This window comes from Cetorhinus maximus, chromosome 2 (assembly GCF_964194155.1).
Source record: "Cetorhinus maximus chromosome 2, sCetMax3.hap1.1, whole genome shotgun sequence".
Lineage (NCBI taxonomy): Eukaryota > Metazoa > Chordata > Chondrichthyes > Lamniformes > Cetorhinidae > Cetorhinus > Cetorhinus maximus.
The window spans coordinates 2,318,214-2,333,765 of NC_135880.1; the positions used below are offsets into that span (position 1 = coordinate 2,318,214).

At 50.7% G+C, this 15,552-nt stretch overlaps 1 protein-coding gene across 1 annotated transcript in view; it reads left to right on the top strand.

Annotated features, from left to right (window-relative positions):
* The window catches only part of spef2 (sperm flagellar 2), a 314,152-nt gene extending 298,916 nt beyond the window's left edge, over positions 1–15,236 (top strand). The window contains exons 36-39 of the mRNA XM_078557229.1: positions 843–1,019; positions 3,399–3,590; positions 6,249–6,371; positions 15,015–15,236. Coding sequence (XP_078413355.1) covers positions 843–1,019; positions 3,399–3,590; positions 6,249–6,371; positions 15,015–15,155 — 633 coding nt within the window. The 3' untranslated portion in view covers positions 15,156–15,236. The remainder of the gene's footprint in view (positions 1–842; positions 1,020–3,398; positions 3,591–6,248; positions 6,372–15,014) is intronic.
* Positions 15,237–15,552: the final 316 nt, after the last annotated feature.

Below are 15,552 nucleotides of genomic sequence, written 5' to 3' on the forward strand. Positions count from 1 at the left end.
GAGGTAACACAGACATGATGGTCCGAATGGCTTCCTATGTGACCATTTCTGAATCTATGATTCTAATAAATGACTTATGAAGCGAGATTTTTCAGGAGCAATAATTATAACTGTCATCCAATTGAAGGGCAGTACAGAGGGATCCCAGAAACAAGTGCTGAGCAGCATCGTTATAAAACCTGGGGAAGATGGAAATACTCAGCAGGTCTGACAGCAACTGTGGAGAGAAAGAGAGTCAACGTTTCAGGCCTTGGCCTTTCTTCATAATGGTGATTTTACTGGGCTAGTAATCCAGCAGCCCGGACTAATTCTCTGTGGATACAGGTTCAAATCCCACCACAGCCACTGGTGGAGTTTAAATTCAATTATTAATCGGGAATTGAAAGCTAGTCTCAGTATTGATGAGCATGAAACCATTGTCGATTGACCTAAAAACCCATCTGGCTCACTAATGTCCTTTAGGGAAGGAAATCTGCCGTCCCTACCTGGTCTGGCCCACATGTGACTCCAGACCCACAGCAATGTGGCTGATGCTTAGTTGCCCTCAGTAAAGGCCCAGTAAAGGCATTCAATGAGAATGGGTGATATATGCTGGTCTTATCAGCAATACCCACATCACAAAAATCGACACAAATATAGCTGACAATATGTTGTGTTTCATTTTACTGTAACCACGTCCGAGTGAGCCCCTCACAATAAGGGCATCTCCAGTTTTTTGTTGGGAATTGCCCTAGGGGTGTGGAGCTCATTATTATGAAGCATGCAGCTGACTCCAGCCCTGAGCCCTGTACCCCCAGCTGCTGCCCCACTGAGTGCTCATTCAGCTGCCTCTTTCCCCACAGGTTTTCTTTACATTGTTTGCCGATGAGAGGCGGAGCCCGCCGGAGCTGGACTATACCAACATGCTGCTATATTTCACAGCTCACCGAGACCCTGCCCAAGGATTCTACCGATCCGTCAGCCTTGCTGCTGGAACATTTCTCACCTGGAATCCAGACTCTGACTCCACCCAGGTCAAGGTGAGCTCACAGGGACCAAGGATCAAACACAGCACAGGAATCATAGATTCATAAAAGCTTTACTCTGTATCTAACCCTGTGCAGTACCTGTCCTGGGAGTGTTTGATGGGGACGGTGTAGAGGGAGCTTTACTCTGTATCTAACCCCGTGCTGTACCTGTCCTGGGAGTGTTTGATGGGGACAGTGTAGAGCGAGCTTTATTCTGTATCTAACCCCGTGCTGTACCTGTCCTGGGAGTGTCTGATGGGGACGGTGTAGAGGGAGCTTTACTCTGTATCTAACCCCGTGCTGTACCTGTCCTGGGAGTGTATGATGGGGACGGTGTAGAGGGAGCTTTACTCTGTATCTAACCCCGTGCTGTACCTGTCCTGGGAGTGTTTGGTGGGGACGGTGTAGAGGGAGCTTTACTCTGTATCTAACCCCGTGCTGTACCTGTCCTGGGAGTGTTTGGTGGGGACGGTGTAGAGGGAGCTTTACTCTGTATCTAACCCCGTGCTGTACCTGTCCTGGGAGTGTTTGGTGGGGACGGTGTAGAGGGAGCTTTACTCTGTATCTAACCCCGTGCTGTACCTGTCCTGGGAGTGTTTGGTGGGGACGGTGTAGAGGGAGCTTTACTCTGTATCTAACCCCGTGCTGTACCTGTCCTGGGAGTGTTTGGTGGGGACGGTGTAGAGGGAGCTTTACTCTGTATCTAACCCCGTGCTGTACCTGTCCTGGGAGTGTTTGGTGGGGACGGTGTAGAGGGAGCTTTACTCTGTATCTAACCCCGTGCTGTACCTGTCCTGGGAGTGTTTGGTGGGGACGGTGTAGAGGGAGCTTTACTCTGTATCTAACCCTGTGCTGTATCTGTCCTGGGAGTGTTTGGTGGGGACGGTGTAGAGGGAGCTTTACTCTGTATCTAACCCCGTGCTGTACCTGTCCTGGGAGTGTTTGGTGGGGACGGTGTAGAGGGAGCTTTACTCTGTATCTAACCCCGTGCTGTACCTGTCCTGGGAGTGTTTGGTGGGGACGGTGTAGAGGGAGCTTTACTCTGTATCTAACCCCGTGCTGTACCTGTCCTGGGAGTGTTTGGTGGGGACGGTGTAGAGGGAGCTTTACTCTGTATCTAACCCCGTGCTGTACCTGTCCTGGGAGTGTTTGGTGGGGACGGTGTAGAGGGAGCTTTACTCTGTATCTAACCCCGTGCTGTACCTGTCCTGGGAGTGTTTGGTGGGGACGGTGTAGAGGGAGCTTTACTCTGTATCTAACCCCGTGCTGTACCTGTCCTGGGAGTGTTTGGTGGGGACGGTGTAGAGGGAGCTTTACTCTGTATCTAACCCCGTGCTGTACCTGTCCTGGGAGTGTTTGGTGGGGACGGTGTAGAGGGAGCTTTACTCTGTATCTAACCCCGTGCTGTACCTGTCCTGGGAGTGTTTGGTGGGGACGGTGTAGAGGGAGCTTTACTCTGTATCTAACCCCGTGCTGTACCTGTCCTGGGAGTGTTTGGTGGGGACGGTGTAGAGGGAGCTTTACTCTGTATCTAACCCCGTGCTGTACCTGTCCTGGGAGTGTTTGGTGGGGACGGTGTAGAGGGAGCTTTACTCTGTATCTAACCCCGTGCTGTACCTGTCCTGGGAGTGTTTGGTGGGGACGGTGTAGAGGGAGCTTTACTCTGTATCTAACCCCGTGCTGTACCTGTCCTGGGAGTGTCTGATGGGGACAGTGTAGAGGGAGCTTTACTCTGTATCTAACCCCGTGCTGTACCTGTCCTGGGAGTGTCTGATGGGGACAGTGTAGAGGGAGCTTTACTCTGTATCTAACCCTGTGCTGTACCTGTCCTGGGAGTGTTTGATGGGGACAGTGTAGAGGGAGCTTTACTCTGTATCTAACCCCGTGCTGTACCTGTCCTGGGAGTGTTTGGTGGGGACGGTGTAGAGGGAGCTTTACTCTGTATCTAACCCCGTGCTGTACCTGTCCTGGGAGTGTTTGGTGGGGACGGTGTAGAGGGAGCTTTACTCTGTATCTAACCCCGTGCTGTACCTGTCCTGGGAGTGTTTGGTGGGGACGGTGTAGAGGGAGCTTTACTCTGTATCTAACCCCGTGCTGTACCTGTCCTGGGAGTGTCTGATGGGGACAGTGTAGAGGGAGCTTTACTCTGTATCTAACCCCGTGCTGTACCTGTCCTGGGAGTGTCTGATGGGGACAGTGTAGAGGGAGCTTTAATCTGTATCTAACCCTGTGCTGTACCTGTCCTGGGAGTGTTTGATGGGGACAGTGTAGAGGGAGCTTTACTCTGTATCTAACCCCGTGCTGTACCTGTCCTGGGAGTGTTTGATGGGGACAATGTGGAGGCATATTCAATAGATGATTTTTACTTATCTTGGCACCTTTCTATTCCAGTCTGAACCATGTATTGATCGGCACACTGTTGGGAGGACTACAACTGTGCCAGATGGACAGGATGCATCTTTACCCTCAGCCGAGCTGGTGCCGATATATGCACTGTTTCAAATCCTGACACACGGTGTTATGAAAACTGAGGACACTCATCGCCACAGCAGCCAGTACAAAACAGAGCAGCTTTACTGCAAGGTATGTTACACTTCTGGCATCCAGAGTTCAGGGGAGGTGGTGGCGTAGTGTTATTGTTGCTGGACTAGTAACCCAGAGATCTAGGGTAATGCTCTGGGGACCTGGGTTCAAATTGCACCATGGTGGAATTTGAATTCAATAAAAATCAGGAATTAAAGATTGAATGATGACCATGAAACCATTGTTGAATGTTGTATAAACCTATTTAGTTCACTAATGCCCTTTAGGGAAGGAAATCTGCTGTCTTTGCCTGGCCTGGCTAACATGTGACTCTGGAACCACAGCAATGTGGTTGCACTGGGAATCCTCAACATGACCCCATGAAGTCTCAAGGCATCAGGTCAAACATGGTCAAGGAAACTTCCTGCTGGTTACCACATACCACCCTCCCTCTCCCTCAGCAATGTGGAAAATTGCCCAGGTATGTCCTGTACAAAGAAAGCAGGACAAATCCAACCCGGCCAATTACTGCCCCATCAGTCTACTCTTGATATCAGTAAAGTAATGGAAGGGGTCATCAACAGTGCTATCAAGTGGCACTTGCTTAGCAATAACCTGCTCACTTCATTGATGCCCAGTTTGGGTTCCGCCAGGGCCACTCAGCTCCTGACCTCATTACAGCCTGCATGGTTGCATTGGTGGTCGTCTTCCAAACTTCTATAGACTCTGGAGCAGTTCCTACAGATTGGAGGGTGGCAAATGTAACCCCGCTATTTAAAAAAGGAGGGAGAGAAAAAAGAGAGAATTACAGACCAGTCAGTCTAACATCAGCAGTGGGGAAAATGCTAGAGTCTATTATAAAAGACGTGGTACAGAACATTTGGAAAGCATTAATGGGATTAGATAAAGTCAGCATGGGTTTATGAAAGGGAAATCATGCTTAACTAATCTACTGGAGTTTTTTGAGGATGTAACTAGTAGAATAGATAAGGGAGAACCAGTGGATGTGGTGTACTTGGATTTCAAGAAGGCTTTTGATAAGGTCCCACATAAGAGGCTAGTGGGCAAAGCACATGGGATTGGGGGTAATATACTGGCATGGATTGAGAATTGGTTGACAGACCGGAAACAGAGAGAGTGGGAATAAATGGGTCTTTTTCCGGATGGCAGGCAGTGACTGGTGGTGTACCACAGGGATCAGTGCTTGGGCCCCAGTTATTCACAATATATATAAATGACTTGGATGAGGGAACCAAATGCAATATTTCCAAGTTTGCTGACAACACAAAACTGGGTGGAGTTGTGAGGAGGATGCAAGAAGGCTTCAGGGTGATTTAGACAAGCTGTGTGTGTGGGAAAACACATGGCAGATGCAGTATAATGTGGATAAATATGAAGTTATATGCTTCAGTGTGAAAAACAGAAAGGCAGAGTATTATTTAAATGTTGATACATTGGGAAATGTGGATGTACAAAGGGATCTGGATGTCCTTGTACACCAGTCAATGAAAGTAAACAAGCAGTTGCAGCAAGTAGTTAGGAAGGCAAATGGTATGTTGGCCTTCATTACAAGAGGATTCGAGTTCAGAAGTAGGGGTGTCTTACTGCAGTTATACAAGGCCTCGGTGAGACCACACCTGGAGTATTGCGTGCAGTTTTGGTCTCCCTACCTAAGAAAGGATATACTTGCCATAGAGGGAGTGCAGCGAAGGTTCACTAAGCTGATACTGGGGATGGCAGGACTGTCGTATGAGGAGAGATTGGTTCAACTGGGCCACTATTCACTAGAGTTTAGAAGAATGAGAGGGGATCTGATTGAAAAAATAAAATTCTAACAGGGCTGGACAGACTGGATGCAGGGAGGATGTGTCCCCTGGTTGGGGAGTCTAGAACCAGGGGCCACAGTCTCAGGATGCGGGGCAGGCCATTTAAGACTGAGGTGAGGAAAAATGTCTTCACTCAGAAGGTGGTCAACTTGTGGAATTCTCTCCCACAGAGGCTGTGGAGGCTGGGTCACTGAGTATATTCAGGAAAGAAATTGATAATTTTTTGGATATTAGGGGCATCAAGGGGTATGGAGAGAAAGCGGGAATATGGTGTTGAGATAGAGGATCAGCCATGATCATAATGAATGGCGGAGCAGGCTCGAAGGGCCGAATGGCCTATTCCTGCTCCTAGTTTCTATGTTTCTATGTACTGCTCAGATACAGATCAGTGAATCCAGGACCCAGTCAGTGGAGCCAGGGATCAGTCAGAGAGTCCCAGCACTGGTCAGTGAACCCAAGCTCTGGTCAGTGAGTGCAGGTACCAGCCAATGAGTCTAGGACCCAGTCAGTGGAGCCAGTTATCAGTCAATGAGTCCGGCACCAGTCAGTGAATCTGTGTTCCAGTCAGTGAGTGCAGGTACCGGTCAGTGAGTGCAGGTACCGGTCAGTGAATCCAGTTACTGGTCAGTGAATCTAGGTACCGGTCAGTGAATCCAGGGGCTGGTCAGTGAATCCAGGTACCGGTCAGTGAATCCACAAATTGGTAATTTAACCTGGGCGGATCCCTGTTCTGTCACATTGACCACACTGAGTAGTGACTGTGGGATATCCGTCCACTCTCTGCTTTCTAAGCCTGGGCAGGTTAGATTCTGTCTGAGTATGGACCATTCACCATGATCTGTTGACTTGTCAGATGATACACTCATTATTATACCTTTCTTTACACTTGTAGAATTTATCTAAATTGTACAAGGACTTGGGATCAGAAGACTCGGAGCCACTTCCATTCGAGGTTTTACTGACACATCCTTTCCTCATGGAGCTGATAAACACAACTCTCAAATTCACCCTGCCAGTAAGACTCACTTTCACTCTCTGAAGAAGATTCATACGGACTCAAAACATTAACTTTTTTTACCATCATCACAGATGTTGCTAGATCTGCTGAGTTATTCCAGCATTTCCTGGATCTTTCCCTCTCCCTCTCACTATCTGCCTCTTTCTCTCTCCCTCTCACTGCCTCTCTCTCTGTCTCCCTCTCACTATCTGCGTCTCACCCTCCCTCCCTCTCACTATCTGTCTTTCTCTCTCTCCTTCCCTCTCACTACCTGTCTCTATCTCTCTGTCCCTCCCTCTCACTATCTCTCTGTCTCTCTCCTCTCTCTCCCTCTCATTATCTCTCTCTCTCTCTCTCCCTCACAGTGCCTGCCTCTCTCTCTCTCCCTCTCCCTGCCTGCCTCTCTCTCTCTCCCTCTCACTGCCTCTCTCTCTCTCCCTCTCACTGCATCTCTCTCTCTCCCTCTCCCTGCCTGCCTCTCTCTCTCTCCCTCTCCCTGCCTGCCTCTCTCTCTCTCCCTCTCCCTGCCTGCCTCTCTCTCTCTCCCTCTCACTGCCTCTCTCTCTCTCCCTCACACTGCCTGCCTCTCTCTCTCTCCCTCTCACTGCCTGCCTCCCTCTCTCTCTCCCTCTCACTGCCTGCCTCTCTCTCTCTCTCCCTCTCACTGCCTCTCTCTCTCTCTCTCCCTCACACTGCCTGCCTCTCTCTCTCTCCCTCTCACTGCCTGCCTCTCTCTCTCTCCCTCTCACTGCCTCTCTCTCTCTCTCCCTCTCACTGCCTGCCTCTCTCTCTCCCTCTCACTGCCTGCCTCTCTCTCTCTCCCTCTCCCTGCCTGCCTCTCTCTCTCTCCCTCTCACTGCCTTCCTCTCTCTCTCTCTCCCTCTCACTGCCTCTCTCTCTCTCTCTCCCTCTCACTGCCTGCCTCTCTCTCTCCCTCTCACTGCCTGCCTCTCTCTCTCTCCCTCTCCCTGCCTGCCTCTCTCTCTCTCCCTCTCACTGCCTGCCTCTCTCTCTCTCCCTCTCACTGCCTCTCTCTCTCTCCCTCACACTGCCTGCCTCTCTCTCTCTCCCTCTCACTGCCTGCCTCCCTCTCTCTCTCCCTCACAGTGCCTGCCTCTCTCTCTCTCCCTCTCCCTGCCTGCCTCTCTCTCTCTCCCTCTCACTGCCTCTCTCTCTCTCCCTCTCCCTGCCTGCCTCTCTCTCTCTCCCTCTCCCTGCCTGCCTCTCTCTCTCTCCCTCTCACTGCCTCTCTCTCTCTCCCTCACACTGCCTGCCTCTCTCTCTCTCCATCTCACTGCCTGCCTCCCTCTCTCTCTCCCTCTCACTGCCTCTCTCTCTCTCTCTCCCTCACACTGCCTGCCTCTCTCTCTCTCCCTCTCACTGCCTGCCTCTCTATCTCTCCCTCTCACTGCCTCTCTCTCTCTCTCTCCCTCTCACTGCCTGCCTCTCTCTCTCCCTCTCACTGCCTGCCTCTCTCTCTCTCCCTCTCCCTGCCTGCCTCTCTCTCTCTCCCTCTCACTGCCTGCCTCTCTCTCTCTCTCCCTCTCACTGCCTCTCTCTCTCTCTCTCCCTCTCACTGCCTGCCTCTCTCTCTCCCTCTCACTGCCTGCCTCTCTCTCTCTCCCTCTCCCTGCCTGCCTCTCTCTCTCTCCCTCTCACTGCCTGCCTCTCTCTCTCTCCCTCTCACTGCCTCTCTCTCTCTCCCTCTCCCTGCCTGCCTCTCTCTCTCTCCCTCTCCCTGCCTGCCTCTCTCTCTCTCCCTCTCACTGCCTCTCTCTCTCTCTCTCCCTCACACTGCCTGCCTCTCTCTCTCTCCCTCTCACTGCCTGCCTCCCTCTCTCTCTCCCTCTCACTGCCTGCCTCTCTCTCTCTCTCTCCCTCTCACTGCCTGCCTCTCTCTCTCCCTCTCACTGCCTGCCTCTCTCTCTCTCCCTCTCCCTGCCTGCCTCTCTCTCTCCCTCTCACTGCCTGCCTCTCTCTCTCTCCCTCTCCCTGCCTGCCTCTCTCTCTCTCCCTCTCACTGCCTCTCTCTCTCTCCCTCACACTGCCTGCCTCTCTCTCTCTCCCTCTCACTGCCTGCCTCCCTCTCTCTCTCCCTCTCACTGCCTCTCTCTCTCTCTCTCCCTCTCACTGCCTGCCTCTCTCTCTCCCTCTCACTGCCTGCCTCTCTCTCTCTCCCTCTCACTGCCTGCCTCTCTCTCTCTCTCCCTCTCACTGCCTGCCTCTCTTTCTCCCTCTCCCTGCCTGCCTCTCTCTCTCTCCCTCTCACTGCCTGCCTCTCTCTCTCCCTCTCACTGCCTGCCTCTCTCTCTCTCCCTCTCACTGCCTGCCTCTCTTTCTCCCTCTCCCTGCCTGCCTCTCTCTCTCTCTCTCCCTCTCACTGCCTGCCTCTCTCTCTCTCCCTCTTACTGCCTCCCTCTCTCACTGCCTCCCTCTCTCTCTCTCTCCCTCTCACTATCTGCCTCTCTCCCTCCCTCCCTCTTACTACCTTTCTCTCTCTCTTTCCCTCACTTTCTCTCTCTCCCTCCCCTCCCTCTCACTGCCTGCCTCTCTCTCTCTCCCTCTCACTGCCTGCCTCTCTCTCTCTCCATCTCACTGCCTGCCTCTCTCTCTCTCCCTCTCACTGCCTGCCTCTCTCTCTCTCCCTCTCACTGCCTGCCTCTCTCTCTCTCCCTCTCACTGCCTGCCTCTCTCTCTCTCCCTCTCACTGCCTGCCTCTCTCTCTCTCCCTCTCACTGCCTGCCTCTCTCTCTCTCCCTCTCACTGCCTCTCTCTCTCTCCCTCTCACTGCCTGCCTCTCTCTCTCCCTCTCACTGCCTGCCTCTCTCTCTCTCCCTCTCACTGCCTCTCTCTCTCTCCCTCTCACTGCCTCTCTCTCTCTCCCTCTCACTGCCTGCCTCTCTCTCTCTCTCTCTCGCTGCCTGCCTCTCTCTCTCTCCCTCTCACTGCCTGCCTCTCTCTCTCGCCATCTCACTGCCTGCCTCTCTCCCTCTCCTTCTTACTGCCTGCCTCTCTCTCTCTCCCTCTCACTGCCTGCCTCCCTCTCTCTCCCTCTCACTGCCTCTCTCTCTCTCCCTCCCACTGCTTGCCTCTCTCTCTCTCCCTCTCACTGCCTCTCTCTCTCTCTCCCTCTCACTGCCGCTCTCTCTCTCCCTCTCACTGCTTGCCTCTCTCTCTCTCTCCCTCTCACTGCCTGCCTCCCTCTCTCTCCCTCTCCCTACCTACCTTTCTCTCTCTCCCTCTCACTGCCTGCCTCTCTCTCTCTCTCCCTCACACTGCCTGCCTCTCTCTCTCTCCCTCTCACTGCCTGCCTCTCTCTCTCTCCCTCACACTGCCTGCCTCCCTCTCTCTCCCTCTTACTGCCTGCCTCTCTCCCTCTCCCTCTCACTGCCTCCCTCTCTCTCCCTCTTACTGCCTGCCTCTCTCTCTCTCCCTCTCACTGCCTCTCTCTCTCTCCCTCTCACTGCCTCTCTCTCTCCCTCTCACTGCCTGCCTCCCTCTCTCTCCCTCTCACTGCCTGCCTCTCTCTCTCTCTCTCACTGCCTATCTCTCTCCCTCTCACTGCCTCTCTCTCTCCCTCTCACTGCCTCTCTCTCTCTCTCACTGCCTACCTCCCTCTCTCTCTCTCTCACTGCCTCTCTCTCTCCCTCTCACTGCCTCTCTCTCTCCCTCTCACTGCCTGCCTCCCTCTCTCTCTCTCTCACTGCCTGCCTCTCTCTCTCTCTCACTATCTGTCACTCTCTCTCCCTCTCACTATCTCTCTCTCCCCCTGCCTCTCACTATCTGTATCTCTCTATCTCTCCCTCTTACTTTCTGCCTCTCTCTCTCTCTGCCTCTCTCTCTCTCTCTCTCTCCCCCTCCCTCTCACTATCTGTCACTCTCTCTCTCCGTATCGCTATCAGTCTCTCTCTCTCTCTCTCTCTCTCTCTGTGTCCCTCCCTCTCACTATCTGTCTCTCTCTCTCTCTCCCTCTATCCCTCTCATTATCTCTCTCTCTCTCTCACTCTCACTATCTATCTCTCTCTCTCTGTCCCTCCCTCTCACTATCTGTCTGTCTCTCTCCCCCTCCCTCCCACTATCTGCCTCTCTCCCTCCCTCCCTCTTACTACCTTTCTCTCTCTCTCTCCCTCCCTCTCACTATCTGGCTCTCTCTCCCTTTCTCTTACTATATGCCTTTCTCACCCCTTTTGTCTGTCCTCTCTCCCTCTCTGTCAGCTGCTTGCTCCTTTGTATTACATGTCTCTCCCTCTGTCCCTCTCTCTGTTTCTCTCTCTCCCTTTGTCTTTCTATCTCCCTCTATACCAATCTCTCTGCTCGCTTGCTGATATTTCTCATTCTCCCTTTCTCTCTGACTCTCTCTTTTCTCTTGCACATTTCCTCAATTTCTTTCTCACATTTAGGCTCTTTCTCTGAACTTTCTCACTCACAAAGGCACTCTATCACTCCTTTGTTAAACATTCATGGGATGTGGGCGTCGCTGGCTTGGCCAGCATTTATTGCCCATCCCTATTTGCCCTTGAGAAGGTGGTGGTGAGCTGCCTTCTTGAACCGCTGCAGTCCATGTGGTGTAGGTACACCCACAGTGCTGTTAGGGAGGGAGTTCCAGGATTTTGACCCAGCGACAGTGAAGGAACGGCGATATATTTCCAAGTCAGGATGGTGAGTGACTTGGAGGGGAACCTCCAGGTGGTGGTGTTCCCATCTATCTGCTGCTTGATCTTTTCAGTCTCTTCTGATTCAACGTAGTTCACTGACAATACATGTGTGTGTGTGTGTGTGAGACTGTGAGTGTGTGTGTGACTGTGAGTGAGAACGTGTGTGAGTGTGAGTGTGTGTATGAATGTGTGTGTATGTGAGAGTGTGTGTGTGAGACTGTGCATGTATGAGTTTGTGTGTGTGTGGATGTTACTGCATGTCTGTGAGAGTGTGTGTGAGAGTGTGCATGTATGAGTTCATGTGTGTGTGTGGATGTTACTCTTTGTATGAGTGTGTGCGTGTCTGAGAATGTGTGTATGAGTGTGTGTGTGTGTGCATGAGTAACTGTGTGTGTGTGAAAGTGTGTGTATGAGCGTGTGTGAGAGTGTCTGTGTGTGGGTGAGAGTGTGTGAGAGAGTCTGTGTTTATGAGTGTGTGTGTGAGTGAAAGTGAGAGTGTGTATGTGAGAGAGAGTGTGTGTGAGAGTCTGTGTGTATGTGTGTATGTGAGTGAGAGTGTGTGTGTGAGAGTGTGTGTGAGAGTGTGTATATGAGTGAGAGTATGTGTATGTGAGAGAGTGTGTGTGAGAGTCTGTGTGTATGAGTGTGTGTGAGAGTGTGTGTGTGTGTGAGAGTGTGTGTGTGTGAGAGTCTGTGTATGAGTGTGTGTGTATGTGAGTGAGAGTGTGTATGAGTGTGTGAGAGAGAGAGCATGTGTGAGAGAGTGTGAGAGTGTGTGTGTGCGTGAGTGAGAGTGTGTGTGTGAGAGACAGTGTTTGAGTGACAGAGTCTGTGTGTATGAGTGTGTGTGTGTGTGTGTGTGTGTGTGAGTGAGTCTGTGTGTATGAGTGTGTGTATGTGAGTGAGAGTGTGTATGAGTGTGTGAGAGAGAGTGTGTGTGAGAGAGTCTGTGTGAGTGTGTGTGCGTGAGTGAGAGTGTGTGAGTGAGTGTGCGTGTGAGAGACAGTGTTTGAGTGACAGAGTCTGTGTGTATGAGTGTGTGTGTGTGTGTGTGAGAGTGTGTGAGTGAGTGTGTGAGTGAGTCTGTGTGTGTGAGAGAGTCTGTGTGTATGAGTGTGTGTGTGTGCGTGAGTGAGAGTGTGTGAGTGAGTGTGTGTGTGAGACAGTGTTTGAGTGACAGAGTCTGTGTGTATGTGTGTGTGTGTGTGTGTGTGTGTGCGTGAGAAAGAGTGTGTGAGTGAGTGTGTGTGAGCGAGTCTGTGTGTATGAGTGTGTGTGTGTGTGAGAGAGAGTGTTTCAGTGACAGTCTGTGTGTGTGTGTGTGAGAGAGTCTGTGTGTATGAGTGTGTGTGTGTGAGTGTGTGTGAGTGAGTCTGTGTGTATGAGTGTGTGTGTATGTGAGTGAGTGTGTATGAGTGTGTGAGAGAGAGAGTGTGTGAGAGAGTGTGTGAGTGTGTGTGCGTGAGTGAGAGTGTGTGAGTGAGTGTGTGTGTGAGAGTCAGTGTTTGAGTGACAGAGTCTGTGTGTATGAGTGTGTGTGTGTGTGTGTGTGCGAGAGAGAGTGTGAGAGTGAGTGTGTGTGAGTGAGTCTGTGTGTATGAGTGTGTGTGTGTGAGAGAGTCTGTGTGTATGAGTGTGTGTGTATGTGAGTGAGAGTGTGTATGAGTGTGAGAGAGAGAGAGTGTGTGTGTGAGAGAGTCTGTGTGTATGAGTGTGTGTGTGTGCGTGAGTGAGAGTGTGTGAGTGAGTGTGTGTGTGAGAGACAGTGTTTGAGTGACAGAGTTTGTGTGTATGAGTGTGTGTGTGTGTGTGTGTACGTGAGAAAGAGTGTGTGAGTGAGTGTGTGTGAGCGAGTCTGTGTGTATGAGTGGTGTGTGTGTGTGTGAGAGAGAGTGTTTCAGTGACAGTCTGTGTGTATGTGTGTGTGTGTGTGTGTGAGTCTGTGTGTATGAGTGTGTGTGTGTGTGTGTGAGTGAGTCTGTGTGTATGAGTGTGTGTGTGAGAGAGAGTCTGTGTGTATGAGTGTGTGTGTGTGTGTGTGAGTGAGAGAGAGAGTGTGAGTGACAGAGTCTGTGTGTGTGTGTGTGTGAGTGAGAGGGAGAGTGTGTTTGTATGAGTGTGTGTCTGTGTGTGTGTGAGAGTGAGAGAGTGTGTATGAGAGAGCCTGTGTGTATGAGTGTGTGTGTGAGTGAGAGTGTGTGTGAGAGTCTGTGTGTATGAGTACGTGTGTGTGTGTATGAGTGAGAGAGAGTGTGTGTGAGTGTCTGTGTGTATGAGTGTGTGTGTGTGTGTGAGTGAGAGAGTGTGTGTGAGTGTGTGTGTGTGAGAGAGTGTTTGCGTGAGTGAGAGTGTGTGTGCGTGTGTGTGTGTGTGTGTGAGTGAGTGTGTGTGTGAGAAAGAGTATGTGAGAGAGTCTGTGTGTATGAATGTGTGTGTATGTGAGTGAGAGTGTGTGTGTGTGTGGGTGTTACTGCGTGTGTGTGTGTGAATGTGTTTGCGTATGAGCGTGTGTGTGGATGTTACTGTGTGTGTGTGAATGTGTTTGCGTATGAGTGTGTGTACGCTACTGCTTGTGTGTGTGTGTGTGTGTGTGATTGTGTGTTTGTGAGTGAATGTGTGTGTCGATGTTACTGTGTGTATGTGTTTGTGTGTGTATGTTACTGTGTGTGTGTGTGTGCGTGTGTGAGCATGTATGTGTGTGTGAGACTGCATGTATGAGTTTGTGTGCATGTGTGGATGTTACTGCTTGTGTGTGAGTGTGTGTGTGTGTGAGAGTGTGTGTGTGACTGTGTAAGTGGGTGTGTGTGTGTGACAGTGTGTGTGTGTGCATATGAGTGTGTATGTGTGTGTGTGAGAGTTTGTGCGTGTGAGTGTGTGTGAGAGAGAGTGTGTGTGAGAGTGTGTGTGTGTGTGACTGTGTGTGGATGTTACTGCGTGCGTGTGTGTGTGTGAATGTGTTTGTGTATGAGTGTGTGTATGCTACTGCTTGTGTGTGAGTGTGTGTGGATGTTACTGTGTGTATGTGTGTTTGTGTGTGTATGTTACTGCGTGTGAGTGAGTGTGTGTGATTGTGTGTTTGTGAGTGTGTGTGTGGATGTTACTGCGTGTGTGTCTGTATCTGTGTGTGTGTGTGTGTGTAAGTTACTGTTTTTGTGTGATTGTGTGTTTGTGAGTGTGTGTGTGGATGTTACTGTGTGTGTGTATCTGTGTCTTTACTGCATTGTGTGTTTGTTACCGCTTGTGTGTGTTTGTGTGGTCTCCCTATATATCTCGCTGCATCACCCTTTCCCCATTCTCCATCTTGCTATTCTTTAGGTTCTTTAACCCTCTCTCTCTCTCTCTCTCTCCCTCCCTCCTTTACCTCAACTCTCAAGCTGTGGTAAAGGAATGGTGAAGAGGCTTTGGGTTGGGTGGAGTGGTTATGGGCGATAGCTCACAGAACATGCAGCCCCTGACCACTGCTACAGTTATTTCAGAAACGTCTGCTCCAGTTCAGGCTCAGTTGATTAGTTAGCTCCTCCCCACAATCCACAACCCCCACTTAGCGATGGTAATGCCATTGAATGTCAAGGGGTGATGATTGGATTCTCTCTTTTGTATATGGTCATTGTCTGGCACTTGTGTGGCACGAATGTTACTTGCCACTTGTCAGCCCAAGCCTGGATATTGTCCAGGTCTTGCTGCATTTGGACATGGACTGCTTCAGTATCTGAGGAGTTGTGAATGGTGCTGAACATTGTGCAATCATCAGTGAACCTTCCCACTTCTGACCTGATGATGGAAGGAAGGTCATTGATGAAGCAGCTGAAGATGGTTGGGCCGAGGACACTACCCTGAGGTGAGATGACTGACCTCCAACAACCACAACCATCTTCCTTTGTGCTGAGTATGACTCCAACCAGTGGAGAGTTTTCCCTTTGACACCCTGTGCCCCATTTCCACAGTCACTCATATACATTTTCCACTCAGAGCCTCACCTTACTGTGTGTCTGTTTTATTGGTGCAGGATTTCAAGGCAATTCTGCAGAGGAAGCCAGTGGAAAGTGAAGGAGTAGCAAGCAGCTCCCCTGAACTTTCAGTGGAAACATCTTCAAACACACCCACTGAGGATCCAGGATCTAGTCGGCGAAGAACAGCCAAAACATGAAACCATTTCTAATTGGCAGATGTGACTGCCCCGAATGTGGATGTCATTAATTAACAGCAATAAATCAGTCTTCAATATCTCAATCCTTACTTGACAAGTCCTCCTAAGTATCACAAGCTTCAAGAGCTTATCACATAGAATCATAGAATTGTTACAGCACAGAAGGAAGCTATCGGCCCATCGTATGTGTGCTAGCCCGCTGCAAGTGCAATTCACTAGTGCCACTCCTCTATTTTCTCTTCAGATAATAATCCAATTCCCTTCTGAAAAGCCTCGATTGACCCTGCCTCCATTACACTCTCAGGCAGTACATCCCAAACCCAAACCACACTGCGTGAAAAAGCTTTTTTCCTGATGTGGATAACTTCACACTTATCCACATTATACTGCATCTGCC